Here is a 16,242-nt window from a genome sequence, read left to right as displayed (position 1 = left end):
CAGGCCCAAGGGAGATTCAGCCTACACAACACAGCTCTTGCAACAAAGGCTATGTCGAGCAGTGACCAGAGAGAATATACAAAGAACACCAACTAGAAACACACCCAATCCGTCGATTGCCATCTGGCGCTAAGGTGAGCAACGACTAGTGGCATCAATAACACGATAAAGCGGATAACTCCAGAATGAGCCCAGAACACACCCAAGGAGCTTCTAATACACTGAATGAGCGACTAGGACAGTAAAGAATTATTAATAACCGGAAATATGGGGCTCGGCTATTTATAGCAGGCCGGATTCTCTGGAACGATAAACAGTGAATGAGGAAGTGTCGAAATGGAAACTCTGGGCTGGAGCGCCGCTGGGAGGAGGGGAGAGGAGAACCAGCGCTGTTGTACCCAACGGCCTCCCACGGGTCTGCTGATGATCCCGCGGGCTGGATGGAGAGGTGAATAGCCCTGCACTCACTAACTGACCAGAAGGGGACAATGAACTCGTAGGTGCCATACTGGCCCAGTGAGGAGCTAGCTTCCCATAAACCATAACATTTTAACTGGTTGATGTATCTTTGTACAAACCCTTCCCCCATTTCTCACCATCGAAGGCAATCCGGTGCTTGTCCACGACGGAACACCCTACCCTCCGCAGAGTGCTAAGGGCGGGGTCGGTGGCTCCCTTGGACTTTTTCCCCTCGGTGCACTCTTGGCAGTAGTCCCAGGGTGCGGTGATAGAGTTTGTCCACGGTGGCAGGCGGGTAGGCTTCCGGTACCAGGAAGCGCGGAGACTCGGTGATAGAGTTTGTCCACGGTGGCAGGCGGGGAGGCTTCCGGTACCAGGAAGCGCGGAGACTCCGCAGTCGGGCTGCAGGGGCTGGAAGTGGAGTCCGAGCTGTAGCCGTCGCTACACCCGCAGTCTGCTTCCCCGAGCGGGGACGTGGCCCTCTGCAGCACACGTTCAGCTGCAGCACGGCGCTCCTCTTCGCTCCTCCAAGAAGGCAGCTGCTGTTCAACATGGCGGCGTCGGTTTGGTGGTGGGTGTCGACCGCGGGCACGGAGCAGATCGCCATAACGCCATGATGTATTTGCTTGGCTTTTTCTGCCGAGCCACTTGGACGGCCTCGCCTCGCCTGTTAATGGGTTTCTTGTCTTTATGGGGCCATGTGTTTGGCCCCAGAAAGATAAGAAACCTTTTGCGACGAACGCAAAGCAGGCCAGGCCGTCCAAATGGGACGCTCAGAAAGCCAAGCAAATACGTCACCAACACCTCTTTTCCAATGGCTGGCCACCGTTTAGCATAAACGGTGACGCCAGTCAATGGAAAAGAGAGGCGGGGCTTAATGCCCCTTACAGAAATACCCACATCTCATTAAATCTCGCCAGCGAGACTGCGCATGCGCGCAGCCTACGCAGGCGAGACCTAAAAAGGAGGCTCTTTGAATAAAATATATGCCTAGTACTACACAATTTGGTCAAGCTAGTAGCAGGATTTCTCGTTTTACATTGCACGATTCAGCCGCTAGATGGCTATATCTTTCTTTCGCCTGTTTTACAAAGGTCAATGCTTTATCTATACCATTTGGCACCTGAGGGTAGAATGTTGGTGGCAGGCAGAAGCCATATGAATGCTTGGCTTGTTTTGAGCTTGACAGACCAACAGAACCTTGAGCTGAGCCAGAAACAGGTATCTGGCTCAACCCTGGTTCGAGCTTTCAGCAGCTTGCCCATCTCGATTCAATGGCACTACTATGCAGACACACAGAAACACACAAAACCATACAGCTTATGATCTTAATATAAAGAACATGGAGCACAGAAAACTGAGAAAATAGCAAACATTTTTTGAACCGTCAATATTCTCGGATATCCACCCTACAGAAAGAACAAGGATCACACCCGCAAAGCAGATGGTGGTTGTAGAAACCAGACCTGCAGGGGCGATGGAGCATGAGGCATATTTAGATTTGTGGACTAGTTAGACTGTGGGAAGATAAAAACATGACATTAGAGAGGCAGAGCCTGTCTGTCTTGGGATATTGACAGCCAGTATAAATCAGCTGGAGAGGGGCAGGCTACTGTCATCGAAGATGGAAAGTGAAGAAAAGGGCAGCCGCGGTCTGTAGTAGGAGTAACTGCAGGGCGGTGACGTGGGGAGGGGGAGGGGCAGGGTGGGGGGTAGTAAACTATGGATTATGGAGGTTTACAGGTAAGTTAACATATAAATTAATAAAACGAATTTTGTTGCGTGCACAGCATCGCATTTGGGGATGCAGTGCACGCAACGAAATTCGTTTTATTAATTTATATGTTAATTTACCTGTAAACCACCATAATCCATAGTTTACTACCCCCCACCCTGCCCCTCCCCCTCCCCACGTCACCGCCCTGCAGTTACTCCTACTACAGACCGCGGCTGGAAAGGGGTGAGGTGAACATGACTCATGTGGAGCAAGTAGTTACAGAGAATATGTACGTGGGGCTATCCTGTCTTCTTATGTGTGGAGACTCCGCAGCTGTAAAGATTCTACTTGTAAAATGCCTTTGTGAATAGAAAACAATTGTAAACTTACACAAAAGTGTCACTTAACTTTGTGAATCAGGCCCTGTATGTTTGAATTGCTACTTCTGGTCCCTTTTATTAATATAGTGACCTTAACAGACAGGCTGCCGGGCTTGCCAGCAGGCTTTCAGCATGCAGATGGTATTTTAGCAACAGACTTCACCCTGGCCGACAGCTGCATGTGAAAAGATGTACCATTTCTCGCTGCTCATCTCCAGCGCTGTCAGTTTATTAAACACAGAGTGAGATGCCAAGAGGAGGACACACTCTTCTTCGGAAGGTTCCCATGGAAGCTCTTGGAAGTTTTTCAAGGGCTTGGCTCTTGCAGAAGTTCTTCATGAACATGCTACATTGGCCGATAATATGCTGTGCCGCAACCTCCTGCCTCTTATAAGCAATTGACTAGCCTTGTTGTCATTTACCACGTGCAGCATGCACGAACAGCCTTACTTGAAAACCTCCTTCCTAGCATCTCTGTTTAACACCCTGAAAGAATTAGTTTAAGAGGATGTGGCATAAAGATCAGAGCTGCCGACCTTGGAACTGGGGAGCCAAGCTCAAGTCACAACGTTATTCAACATTCTGTCATTATGAGCAAATCTCTTAATATCCCTGTGCCTAAAATTTCTTTTTTTTTTGTAGTAAATGAATGTGACTTTGTGTAATGTAATTGATGCTCATGTAAAGCGCTCCAATGCCCTTAGGCCAAGTTTGTGCTATATAAAACTGCAAAATAACATAAATTAAATATGGTTAACAGAGTTCTATGTGGAACAGAAGTAATACAACCATTTATTACTGGTAGGGTTACCAGTGTAGACAACATAGTAATAAACTTAGAGTTACATATTCATTTAAGATATGCACAGTGTTTAATTTGTAATGTATACATATAGATTCCCTGAAAACCCCAAAGATTAAAGTAAAGTTAGGTGTTAAAATGAGACAAGAACTAATGATAAAACCCTCAAAAGCAAACTGAAATATACCAGGGATAGTTAAATCATTTAACTATAATTTGCACCCCATCAGGCACTACTTATGTCCTCGAATATTACCTTGGGGACTGCTGTACTCCTTAGTAATTTGAAGAATATTGTTCTTTAAATCTAATGAGTGATGTCATCAATGCTGTTATTTAACATGTTATGAGTGATGTAATAAGTGAGTGCCTTCTGCTGAACAACCTGACCTTATAGGCTCACAGCCATTTTTGCCCTTGGTGTCAAATGACAGGCAGGTGGGGCAGGTCGTCAAGAGCTAAATTCCCACAACTGGAAACTCTCTTAAGCGGCCCGAAGAGAGTGGCCATACCAAATCAAACTCATGGGACTTGTGTACCCATGTCAGGTCAAGGCACCTCTATACACTGGTTGTGTGGGATTAGAGAAAGCCAGACCAAAAAGTAAAGCAGGACAAAGAAAGTCAGATCAAGGGCCATCCCCGAAGCCTGGCTGGAATGGAAATGCTCCAATTTGGGGCACGTGCCTAGAACCTGCGAAAAGCAGCAATCCATAACAGATGAAGGCCCATCCTTGGATGTTGGCCACACTCTGCATTCTACCTTTGGCATGCAGTCTGAATCTTCAGGAATCTGGAAATGAAGAGCGACAGAGGACTTATGCTGTCTGGTGAGACTCTAACTGGCTCTAATGAGAATGCACGGGTTTTGCTTGGAGGTCATTTGGGAATAGTCAGGGGTTGCAGCTGTGACTTCTTGGTTGCTCTCTTATACTCCTGACACTTATTTTGTGACCCCTGGCCTCAGAGGAGGCCCCTGCTACTTATACAATTAATCTATTGCCCCTCTCCTGAATGTAACACTACTCAACAAAAGACATGCACTGCACAAACTGTTGTGTTACTTTTAAACCACAATCATATTACCCAATCCTGTATACTAATAGTGCTCACCCATATAATATTTATGTTTGGTACAAAGTGCCTTCGCAAGGTTGTTATGCAGAGCAAAAAAAGATAATCAAAAAATAAGCATTCTACCTGTTTGGCACTTTTTGACTGGTTTACACAGGGGAATATCTGGAAAGAGGCAGAAGTACAAAAAGGCTTCCCAGTGCTACTGGGTGTATTAGTTTTATAACTCTACATGGGCTTGTAGGACACCCAAAAGCTACCTGATGTCACTTTTATTGTCAGAGGATCCTGCAAACACCTTTTCATGCAACCTCTGGCTCAGCACTCACTGCCTGTATGTAGACTTACTGTACTGTTGAGAAACATTTTTCCTATTTTTTATATGAAAAGATTTGAAGTATATACTCTTCCTTTCGGTATCCATAAATAACATATTATGTAACAGGAGTTTGTACAAAACCATTTTTTCAAGTTTTCCGGGGTAGGCTGCAAGGGGCCAATTCACAAAGACATTTATGAGTGCATTGAATAGGACTCCTGTAGTACTACTCCTCATACTCATAAATGCCTTTGTGCTCCTTAGTTAGGAACATAGACAAGAAGGAAGGATGTTTTTATGGGTGTCAAAAAGTGATCATTATAAAAAAAAAACATCAAAACATTATTTTAAGGTTAGCTTAAAGATGCACAAAGGAATTTATGAGTAGGCTATGTAGTCCTATAGTTGGGCTACTTCGTGTACTCATAAATGCCTTTTCTGAATTGGCCAATAAATATCTTCTTGCACCAGCAATTCAGTCTTGCTTCAGTTGGTGAAGAAGGTACAGAGGATGAATTACTCCAGTGGTGTGATACACAAAAGCCCACAAATGACCAATAGCAGACGTATACCTGCATACAATAACATAAGTATAGTACAATGTACCATATATTTCTGTCGTATAGCTTTTTAAAGAAGAATAGGTAATAGTGACATGGCCCTAAAGTTATCGAAAATTGTTTTTTTTTGTTACACATGAGGGCTTATTTTTAACATAGCTACTGTAAGAACATTTTTCTACCACTTACATCTGTTGACAACAAAAGGGTATCTCTTTTTTCACGAAAAGTTTGTTTACTTACCTGGTTCCCGGTTTATCCCAACCTATTCGATGAAAAACATTATGGCCCTTATTACGATGTTGGATCTAATTACACCAATACGGACTGTAACAGTCCGACCATAGGTCGGCTGTTCCAACCACAGAATTTGGATGCAACCACCCTATGGACCGTCAGAAACATCCACTTTTCAATGGCGACTTGTGCGGCGGGCTGAAAAGCACAAGCTGCCATTGAAAAATGGATGTCTGTAAACACCCCTGCACCTACAGGGATATTTAGGGTGGCACCATAGGTGCCCCCAGGCCCCATAGCAGAGGGCCAAGGGGTGAATGGGGTCCTGCTAGGTGCCCCCAAAGCCACTTTCCGACAGCCTTTCCATGTCAGAAAGGCTGTGTGAAAGTTCCATCATAATCCCGACTGCGGAGCCGAGGTTGGCTCCGCTGTCATTATGGGATTATGATGCCTTCTGACGCTCCAATGGGTTTCTTGAGCCTGTCGGAAGCGCAGCGGAATCCCCCCCGCGGGTTTTCCACTGACTGCTGGCATTGTAATACATCGATCAGAGGGAAACCACCAATGTTGGTCGGAAAGCCTCTGACAAGTTGTCGGATGGTTTCCGCCTGACATCGAAATCGGGCCCAATATAGTAAATGACTCCACCAGGCCACCCATTGTGTTCATGTAATTTTATGTTTCAGCGAACTATTGACGGGAGCTGCATAAAGTGCACATGCTACAACCAGAAACTAGTTTATTGCACTTTCCACATGGGGACAGCTATGGGGCATGGCTGCTGTTTTTCAAACACCTACTCCATAATCAGATTAGATCACAAACTTTGAGATCTAGCTTCGTGGTAAAATGATTAATTGGTACCTTTATAGTACAGGCCTTCTATCCTTTCTGCCTGACTCAATGATACTTCCTCATGTCTAAGCTAATCTCACCACTTCTGCTTGCGGACAGAACTGGTAGAAGATAGTCCATATACTTCACCAAAATTGTGTGAGATGTCTGCCAATAACACAGACTACATACTGGTTCAGGAGTGGGTTACAAACCTAAATGTTTTACCTTCAAGTTCTGGATTTTGCACTTCAAGCTATGGACTTTTTTAATCTAAGCACTTTTGCAAATTATTACAAAAGATTGCACAATTTTCATTTTATTTTTTTAAAGCAAGAAATTCAATTACCCTACCACAATCATTTATTTGGTAATTCCTAAAGTTTGAAAATTCAACATTGATGTGGGACCTCTGGTAGGTGTCATGAAGTATGTTCTTTTGTCATATGTCTGCCTCTTATTACAGAAATTAGGTGCTTGTCAATTTGAATAGCTCCAGGTAATGCTTATTCTTTCTCTTCTTTGTTTTTCAGGAGATGCACTATTGAGAGGTCCAACAGGGGTTCTCTCTGAAAGACGTGGTTCCTATCCATTTATAGATTTTCGACTCATAAACAGTAAGTGGGCAAACACTTTGTCTTCATCTTGAAGATTGATGGTACAATGGATTAAATGTAGTGGCGTCTCTTTTCTATGTATCATATACATGATGTAACCATTTGGAGTAAATGTCACCAATTGTACATTAAACAAAGTCATGAGGAAATTATTTTGAAGGTCTGCACATTACTGGATTTTTCATGCAACCATTTGGTTCATTGATGACCTTACGTGCAAATGTCCCTGGCGCAATGAGAAGGCAGAGGGGCACAATTGGCAACACCCTATAAAAGTTTTAGAAAAGACAGCTGAGGGAGTAAATGTAAATGTAGCTTTCCATTCCAGGGTCTGTGAAATCCTTTCTTATTAGGCACAATCCCTCACAATTGATTTGAGGGGCTTTAATAAACTACCATGTCGGTTGAACAAAAGACATTTTTCCGTAATAGAGCAAATCGTTTAGAAAGGATGAAACCATTGGTGAGTCAACATTATGCTCTGATGGAAATAGAGGTTAGTTGTTTTGTGCTGCCCGAAACTGAATATTTGAACCATAGTTCCTCTCTGCAGTAACTGCAAAATATGTACACTAGTTTTACCAAAGGAGAGGAGACGCCCTTTCTCTGGAACTTCTGTGCTAAATCACTGTGTTTCCGAAGCAAATCAATTTGTGCAAGACGAAATTTGATTTGTTCCAGAAACGGACCAAACCACCGCAGCAGCTCGCCCCTAGCACCTCTGCAGTCGAATTGGGTGGAGTTGGAAATAGTGACCTGATCTGCCGTTCTCTGCTCCTCTTGAAAAAGCATTCATCTTTCTCGGCATTATTTGACAACAGGAAAACCAATGTCTCTATGGTATGCTATTTTTGCAAAAAATGGTGCTGGATTAGAAATGTGCAGTAAATACTCAAAATATACCCCTGTCCATCCAGCCATTCGATTGAACATAGGTCTAATATTAAATAATTGGTTAGTACCTTTTTAGATCCCAAAAATTACTGGGTCCTTTTAAGAGACTTGAAAATCCTTTGTTTCTCAAGATCTTAACATTTGTTATTGTATTAAGAGTACTTTAGATTATTCTTAATAAGGATGTTCACTCCTCACCCCAACTAGATAGTGTGTTTCGTCATCAGGATTGCTCCTTCCTCCAGCAGATGTTTCGGGGTGGGGGCTCTGCATGAGTTCCTTCGTAAATTTTTACTGTACTTTACTGTTGAGGAGATGTAAATTAGAGGTATAACACGTATCTATGTCGAGTCAACTTTTATGTAAAGTGGTGGAATGGATGGATACAAATTATTTTAGTACAGGGTTTCTAACACCAGAATAAAATAAATTAGTAACCTGGTGGCTTTTAGGACCCTATATGTCTAACCTTTAATTGACAATATATTTCTGCCCTAGTTGTACACTGTTACCCTGTTTACGCCAATTGACAAAAATGACTTTCTAAAATGGTTGCAAACTCTGTGCGTCATCATAACTCATACTTACATTAAAATCTGACTAAAGGACAATTTGATAAAAAAATTAAAGCAGTAAACAAGGGACGCTGAACAGCTACTTTGGTGTATATTATTACCAATCGGGAGGAGGAAACAATTTGTGGATATGATCCTTGAGCATTTTAGAGAGCTAGCTTCATGCATACAATCTATTCATTTGTACAATTAGATTTCATTACTTTTTCAAACATATGCTTTAGTGCACCTGACAAATGGTAAGAACTTTGGCAAAACTCTGATCCACATTGAATCATTTTGAAATGAACCAATATCATAAAACTGAATGTGCACTGGTTTGTGACTAGCAAACTAAGCATTTTTGTAAAATGAGTATGTGAACGTGAATGGTGTAAGAGAAAACATTCTATTTACCCAAAGTACTGGTAATCATCAGAGACAATATCATTTTACTTTAGAGGAAAAGTATTTGCTAAGAGTTCTGTGGCAAGTAAACCCATGAATAAACCTAATTCTGGGATACCGCCAATTCTGCTTCAATCCCAAAAGCATGTTGGAAACAATCTCTCATCACTTTGGTGCCCCAAAGGAACACTTCCTTACATTGTTCACCCATCTAGACATCTCTGGAACCTTTGAAACAGTAGCTCACTGCCTTTTTTTAGCTCACTGCCTTTTTTTAATCTATCAACCTCATATCAGCCTCATTAGTTTAAATCCATCTTCTGCGAGCGAAGCTCACTGGTCAACCTTGATTTATTCGTATTGTGGTGAACTAACACATTTGCTATTTCTTTGGACAGACATTGTTTCTAAGATATTTAATCTATACAAATTAACTATTTGTTGTAGGAATCTGGCTCTGTATATACAATACCAAAGTAAGGTATAGTGTGCACAGAGTTCAGTGGACCCCCAAAGGTGGGCAGAGGTGAACGTAGATTATACCTTACTCTCTATTTGTGGTAGAGTGGGAAACATTAAGACTTTATCAGAGGGTAGTGTTAAGCATTGGTTGTACACACTAAGGCAAGCAATGATGTCACACACTAATAAACTGAACTCAGATGAATTTGTTTGTATAAAAATATTATTTAGTTATTTTATTTCTAGAACCAAGCCAGGCCTGGTGCAGGTAAGTGAAATAATACTTTGCAAGATTTATGCAGTGAATTACAGTTGAATGCGGGTTCAAATGCAGTTGGTTGATTTACAGGTAAGCCAACAGTCAAAATTTCTTTTCAGTTACTTTGAAGATTACTGTACATGTTACTTCTTGGATTACTTTTTAAGTTACTTTTGCTAATCAGTATGATATGTCTAGATAGCACACTAGGTCATTTCCTAGACAAAAGGTAAGTAATTCAGTTTTGGCACATTTGCAATTTGTCAAGGTTTCATACAAACCAACTCCAGAATTTTTTTCAAAGAAAAGCAGTCAATGCAATCCTTTGGGTGGAAATTAAGTTATTGGTTTACAGGTAAGTACTTTTTTGTGGGAGCTGGGTTTCTGGGGATAGAACCAGGGTTCCCCCAGGGTCGAAGATTCACTCACAAAGCACCCTCAGCGGCACTAGTGCGACTAGGTACAGAGTGCTGAGGCCCAATGTTATCCAATGGGGGATAGGGAGCATCCGGCTGGTGGCTGCTCACAAGCAGGCCACAAGGTTGTGGGAGCAAAACTCCTGGTGTTAGTTTCAGGGCAAAGGGGATCCGATTTAGCACACAAGGTGCACCCACAGTGGCACAGGGGCGATCAGGTGTAGGGTGCTGGTTTGGTGCTGGTGCCTTGTTAATTTCAATGGGGATTCTCCGGTTGCAACAAACACTGCAGGCTCGGGTCGAAGATCTTCTGTAGGCGACCACCAGTTGGAGAGGTAAGTTGGCATGTCTTGGGATGCCGGGACACTGTCGTTTGGGCCACCCAAGGCCATGAGGCGTTGAGTGCAGGGGTGTCTTTTGGCGTTGGGTTTCTCTTACAAGCTTGCGGTCGGGGGGATCCTCCAGAAAGGGGCTGTAGGCATTGATTGGAGACTTGAGGCAGGTCAGAGATCACCAGATCCCAGGTCAGGATTGCCGGGGAGACCTCCTCATGGTGGTGGACCACTCAAACTCAGGCCATGGGCTTTGGGTGCAGAGTGGTGCAGACTCGCGGATCTGGCCGGAGCCAGAGTCTGTGGGTGAGAAAATCCGGTGCTCACTGGAGACAAAGTCTTGGTTTGGAAAGGCAGGGCAGGTCCTCCGGGTTCTTGGGGGCTGCTGGCTGCAGGAAACACCAGGATTTCGCTGGAGCGGGTCGAGGTTGGGACAGGCCAGTAGGGCTAGGGCCAAGGCAGTTGGTGCCCTCCTCTTCTTCTTCTGCACAGCTCTTCTGTCTTTCTTCTTCTTGTTTCTTCTTGTCTGATGAGGCAAGGTTCAGGGTCGCCCCTATATACTAAATTTAGGGGCGTTACAGGTAGGTACAGGTCGGGACCAATGGGTTCTTCCTTGGGATGGGTACACCCCCTATTTTGCCACCCTCCCCGGTGTGCTTCAACGCCTGTTTACAGCAGAGCAGGATGATTGTGTGTGGTGAAAGAAGTGCAAAAATAGTGAGTGCAACGGCGAAGGGAAAGTGATTTAAAAATGCCTTGATTTTACCCAAAAACATTTATTCGTGGTAAATCCAGCATGAATTAAAAAGGGGAGGTATTCGACCTCCCTGGTGGGAACCCAATGATGAAGCATGTCACCAACTAGGTGGGTGAGTGAGGGCTCTTTTAAACAAATCTGATTGAATTTGTTTGGCTGATTCTTTTTGCTCTCTTCTGTTTTGGTATTTAGGTACGCTCTTTTGTTGTTTAGTGAATATAGTCTTTTGAAAAACACCATTATAGGGATGCTGAGGACCACTGGTCACTAATCCTGGTGCGCTAAAGCCCATTAGTGATCAGTTCTTGCTAAAGACTGGGCAGCATATTTACAAAAAAATGTTGGAGCGTCAAATTCGGCAACAGCGCACCTCAACATTTTTTAAACGCAGTGACGCTCAGTATTTACAATAATATGGCACATCCCTGCATTTCCCTAAGTGATGGCGCTATAAAAGCTGCCTAGTGCCAGCATAGGCACCCTTGCACCTTGTTGCAAGGGTGGATGCTCTGCAGGGGCGATTGTTTATGTGTAGGAAGGGACACCATCCTGCACATAAAGAATAAATAATGTCGAATTGCTCTTTCTACGTGTACTGTAGAATGCAGCACACATGGAAAGAGCAAAAAACGTGGAGAAATTAATTATTTCTCCTCGCATTGCCATTCTAAGACCCGGTATTACCTGGCATTAGTTTTTGGCGCTGCCCTTGTAAATCTTGTGCAACGTCAAATAGCAATGAGTTGCGGTGGAATGCCCACTGCAACACCCAATGCCCGCCCCTTTTCAGCAGCAGACTGCGGCGGAAAGGGGCATATTTACAAGGTGACGTTAAGCCACATTAAGTGGCACCCTTGCCTCCTTGTAAATATGTGAAATGGCACATCGCCACCGGAGCGTCAGAAAACGTGATGCTCCGGTGGCATTAGGGACTTGTAAATATGCCCCTTGTTTTGGTGCTAAATCTATATCCTTTCCATTCCACTACTGAGCAAAATGCTAGTGATTTTCACCCAAAGTAAATCTTCTTACTATTGCTTGGGATATTTGTGTATTTTTATTTGACCACTTTATGCAAGCATGAGAGCAACTTAAAACAATGTATGCCTGTGTAACATCCCTCATTTTGTTTGAGATAATTCCCTGGAATGGGCCCTCCGGCCTCAGACGGGCATGAACACGCAACACTTCCATAACATCTGAGGACAGACTTTCAGCGACTCCCTCAGCCTGTGAGATCTCAAATTTTTTACACCAAACTAACACTATCTGGGCACAATTTCTGCAGTGATTGGGACTGCCAATCCTGGTACCCAAACTTCATGAATCGTTAGATATGTTACTGAGTCATCATATTAACCTGTTCTTATACCGTTTCTGGTGCCATAGCTTCCAGGTATTACAGTTACCCAAAAAATGTGCACAGATTTCATGTAGTCAGAATAATTTGATTTGTCAGGCCTTTTGACATTTAAATTACTGAACTTTAGACTACACACAGGACCTTACCTTTACATCACAACATAAGCATAGATAGAGTTATGAATAGTAATTATATACACAGGGTCTGATTCACAAAGGGGCTTGCATTCTTGGCGGAGACCGCCTCAGCGGTTGGGGGTGTTGGGGGGGGGGGTTCGGCACAGTCAAGACCGGGGCCCCACGTTGGGTAACCGCAGTACGGAGATCCCGCCCGGACTGCGTGGCCTCCGCACCAAGTGCCGAGGCCCTCTGTGAATCAGGTCCCTAGTGTACAATGTAGTGATTGACTATATAGTGGATCCTATATTATTTTAGGTCACTATTACCGACCTCAACAAAGTGACATACAACCTCTGCAACAGGCACATGAACCCTCTAGTCTATTTTACCATCTCTCATATTCGGGCAAACCCCACCATTCTGAACTAAATAAAAATAATCTAAAAACCACCCTTTTGCTTGAGCAACTGTTTTCTCTTCAGGATGTGATTGTGGACGTAATCCTCAGACTAGCTCAGACAGAACATTACAACAATCCACCGATAACACAAAAAGAGACATTTGTATCAGCACTGTAAAAACCTTCACTTCTCAGGAATGAAATGCCTACCAAGGCAGACGGGTACATGCTGATAGAAGTGTCTCAGCGGCGGGAAATGCGTCGGCGTGCCTTGATATTGTCAAAATATGATAGAAAGCATTTTCCAGACATAAATTAACCAAAACCATTGCGCCTCCATGCTTGAAGCGCACAAATAAGGCAAAATTAGTTACATTTACAGTTGATCTTCCTAACTGCAACAATTTAGGCGCAATACATTTATCATATTCTGTAACTGGTCTATGACAAAAATAATGTGTGTTTATTTTAATCATATCTGATATCAATGTGTACATTAATCCTGGGTATTTATTTATTTATTTATTTATTTAAAGTCAATTGAAAGATTCATAAACAATCTCCTAGTAATAAGGTGCTGTTCAATTTTATGGCATATTTTGGCAGGTATGCTACTAGAGTACTGTGGATTTCATGATGTCCTGCAAAAATATCAGAAGCAAATTACCTGCCACCAAAATATCGGCAAGGTCGGTGTATGTATATATATGTACATACATACATTTATATATATATTCACTGAAAAAAACATAGGGTTCAGGCACGTTATAGTTAGGAAAAAGCATTTAAAAAACCTTAGAAATTCACTGAAAAACCATAAGTTTCAGGGTCGTTATAGTTAGCTGGACTTTTCACTCGTACAAAACCATTGAAATTCCCCCGTTATAGTTAGTTCAGCTAACTATAACTCGCGTGCCCGAAATGCACTGCTGATGACGTCACATATTACATCACTCATGACATGGTCAGTGAAATGCTAATTCCTAACTATAACGTGCCTGAAACCTATGGTTTTTTCAGTGAATTTCAAAGGTTTTTTAAATGCTAATTTCTAACTATGCCTACAGAGATAGGACATGTGAAGACAGAAGAAAAAACGCACAGAAAGAAAAAAAAGAAATGCAGAAAGAAGCATCAGAAGTCCTCAAAGACGAAGAAAAGTGCAGGAAGAAGGATAACGTGCAGAAGGAACAAACAGAAGAGCAGAAAGAAGCCTTGTTGCAAAATCATCCTGTACCCTCAACTTTTTCAGACGGATACTGGTGGTAACTGAGTCTGACTAATCAGTCCTAGAGCCAGTGCTATGTTAAAAGACACTCAGAATACAGTGAAAACACCTACATACACTAGGGGACACTATGCGTTGGGGTCCCCCTGTGATCAGCATGACCTCGTCTGTAAGCCCCTAGTATATAATAGGGCAGGGGATTAAAACTACCTCTTAAAACGTGCCACAGGGCGTGTTTGCACACGTCACCTCAGGCCCCGTCCCCTCACTTCCCCTCTGTGTAAACACGCCCTGTGGCCGTTTTAAGTTGGGAGATTAAGTCCCCTTGAATCCTGAGAGTCCCTAGGGTCCCTAGGGTCCAACTAGACCACTAGGTACCTACAGTAAGCGCCACAGAGCTGTGTTGCAGAGAGATGTAAAAAGGGGCACGGCCTAGACCACCTCTCTGCAACGCAGCTCAGTGGCGCTTACTGGAAGCACCTGGTGGGCTAGTTGGCCCCCAGGGTCCCTCAGGATTGAAGGGGAATTATTTCCCCAATTTAAAACGCGCCACAGGGCTTGTTTGCACACGTTAACTCAGGCTCCGTCCCCTCCCTTCACCACTGTGTAAACACGCCCTGTGGCCGTTTTTAGTTGGGAGATTAAGTTCATTTGAATCCTGAGTGTCCCTAGGGTCCAACTAGCCCACTAGGTACCTCCAGTAAGCGCCACAGAGCTGCGTTGCAGAAAGGTGTAAAAAGTGGCACGCCTGGACCACCTCTCTGCAACGCAGCTCAGTGGCGCTTACTGGAAGCACCTGGTGGGCTAGTTAGCCCCCAGCGGCCCTCAGGATTGAAGGGGAATTATTTCCCCAACTTAAAACGCGCCATAGGGCGTGTTTGCACACGTCACCTCAGGTCCCTTCCCCATTGTGTAAACACGCCCTGTGGCCGTTATTTAAGTTGGGAGATTAAGTCCCCTTGAATCTTGAGGATCCCTAGGGGCAAAATAGCCCACTATGTACGTCCAGTAAGCGCCATTGCAGAGAGGTGTAAAAAGGGGCACGGCCTGCACCACCTCTCTGCAACGCAGAGCAATGGCGCTTACTGGAAGCACTTGGTGGGCTAGTTGGCCCCCAGGGTCCCTCAGGATTGAAAGGGAATTATTACCCCAACTTAAAATGTGCCACAGGGCGTGTTTGCACACGTCACCTTTTTTAAGAAGGAGGGCTGTGTGGCCCCCTCTTCTTTTTCTAATTTACTGGCCCTGGGGACCCCATCCCCCAGGGCCTGCACCCTAATTTTTGTTGAAAAAAATAAATTTGGCCCTCCCAAGGCCTTAATCGGCCCCGGGGACCCCAACCCCCGGGTCATGGCCTTTTTTTAAATTTTATTCTTTAGGAGGGGGCTGCGTTGCCCCCCTCCTCAGGCCACTTATGGCCCCGGGGACCCTATCCCCCGGGGCCGACCTTTGTTTTTTATTATTTAAAAAAAATATATATTTATAGAAACACCTAGGATATGCTGGACAAACCGTATGTACCTATCACCATAACGATTTGCGTGATATTCATTAAAAGGCGACTATGCATAGAATGAATCCACATGGAATGTATTTACACCGCTAGTGAAGCTCTGACGTGTCTGACGCCCTACCATGCCTAATCCCGGTGCCCCCACCGGTGGGTACTCTCCAAGTAGACACCCTTGTCGTTTATTTATGCAAACATGGGTAGCTATTGACGGGCACATTTAATAAACACGCACACCAAGCCATTCAAAGGGGATTCAACAAAAATTCGACCAAACTATGCAAGAAACTCCCCTCACGGTTAATAAAACACACATACACCGCCGGATGTGTAATACTTTTTATTTTACTCTCTGGAAAGGAGACAAACCTCACTTGAGAGTCACAGCGTGCTCCTGGCTGAGCCCAATGCTGTGTTACACCCACCAGTGCCCGCCGAGTGCCTCACACCTCTGTGTTGTATTCCACCAGCTAGTGCGTATGCTATGACACTCTCTAGCCCATGTGCACTGTAACACCACCCCGTGAATATGTCATGCCACA

General features: G+C 44.0%; 1 protein-coding gene across 2 annotated transcripts in view; it reads left to right on the top strand.

The window, feature by feature from the left end:
• The window catches only part of PDE7B (phosphodiesterase 7B), a 984,492-nt gene that overhangs the window by 781,218 nt on the left and 187,032 nt on the right, over window positions 1-16,242 (top strand). For both annotated transcript variants that reach the window (XM_085611598.1, XM_085611597.1), the window contains one exon: window positions 6,915-6,998. In XM_085611598.1, the coding sequence (XP_085467724.1) occupies window positions 6,915-6,998 (84 nt within the window). The remainder of the gene's footprint in view (window positions 1-6,914; window positions 6,999-16,242) is intronic.

The sequence above is a fragment of the Triturus cristatus genome, chromosome 6 (assembly GCF_964204655.1).
Source record: "Triturus cristatus chromosome 6, aTriCri1.1, whole genome shotgun sequence".
NCBI classification, from domain to species: domain Eukaryota; kingdom Metazoa; phylum Chordata; class Amphibia; order Caudata; family Salamandridae; genus Triturus; species Triturus cristatus.
The sequence above is the reverse complement of the archived record's forward strand: the minus strand, read 5'-3'. Positions and strand labels throughout refer to the sequence as shown.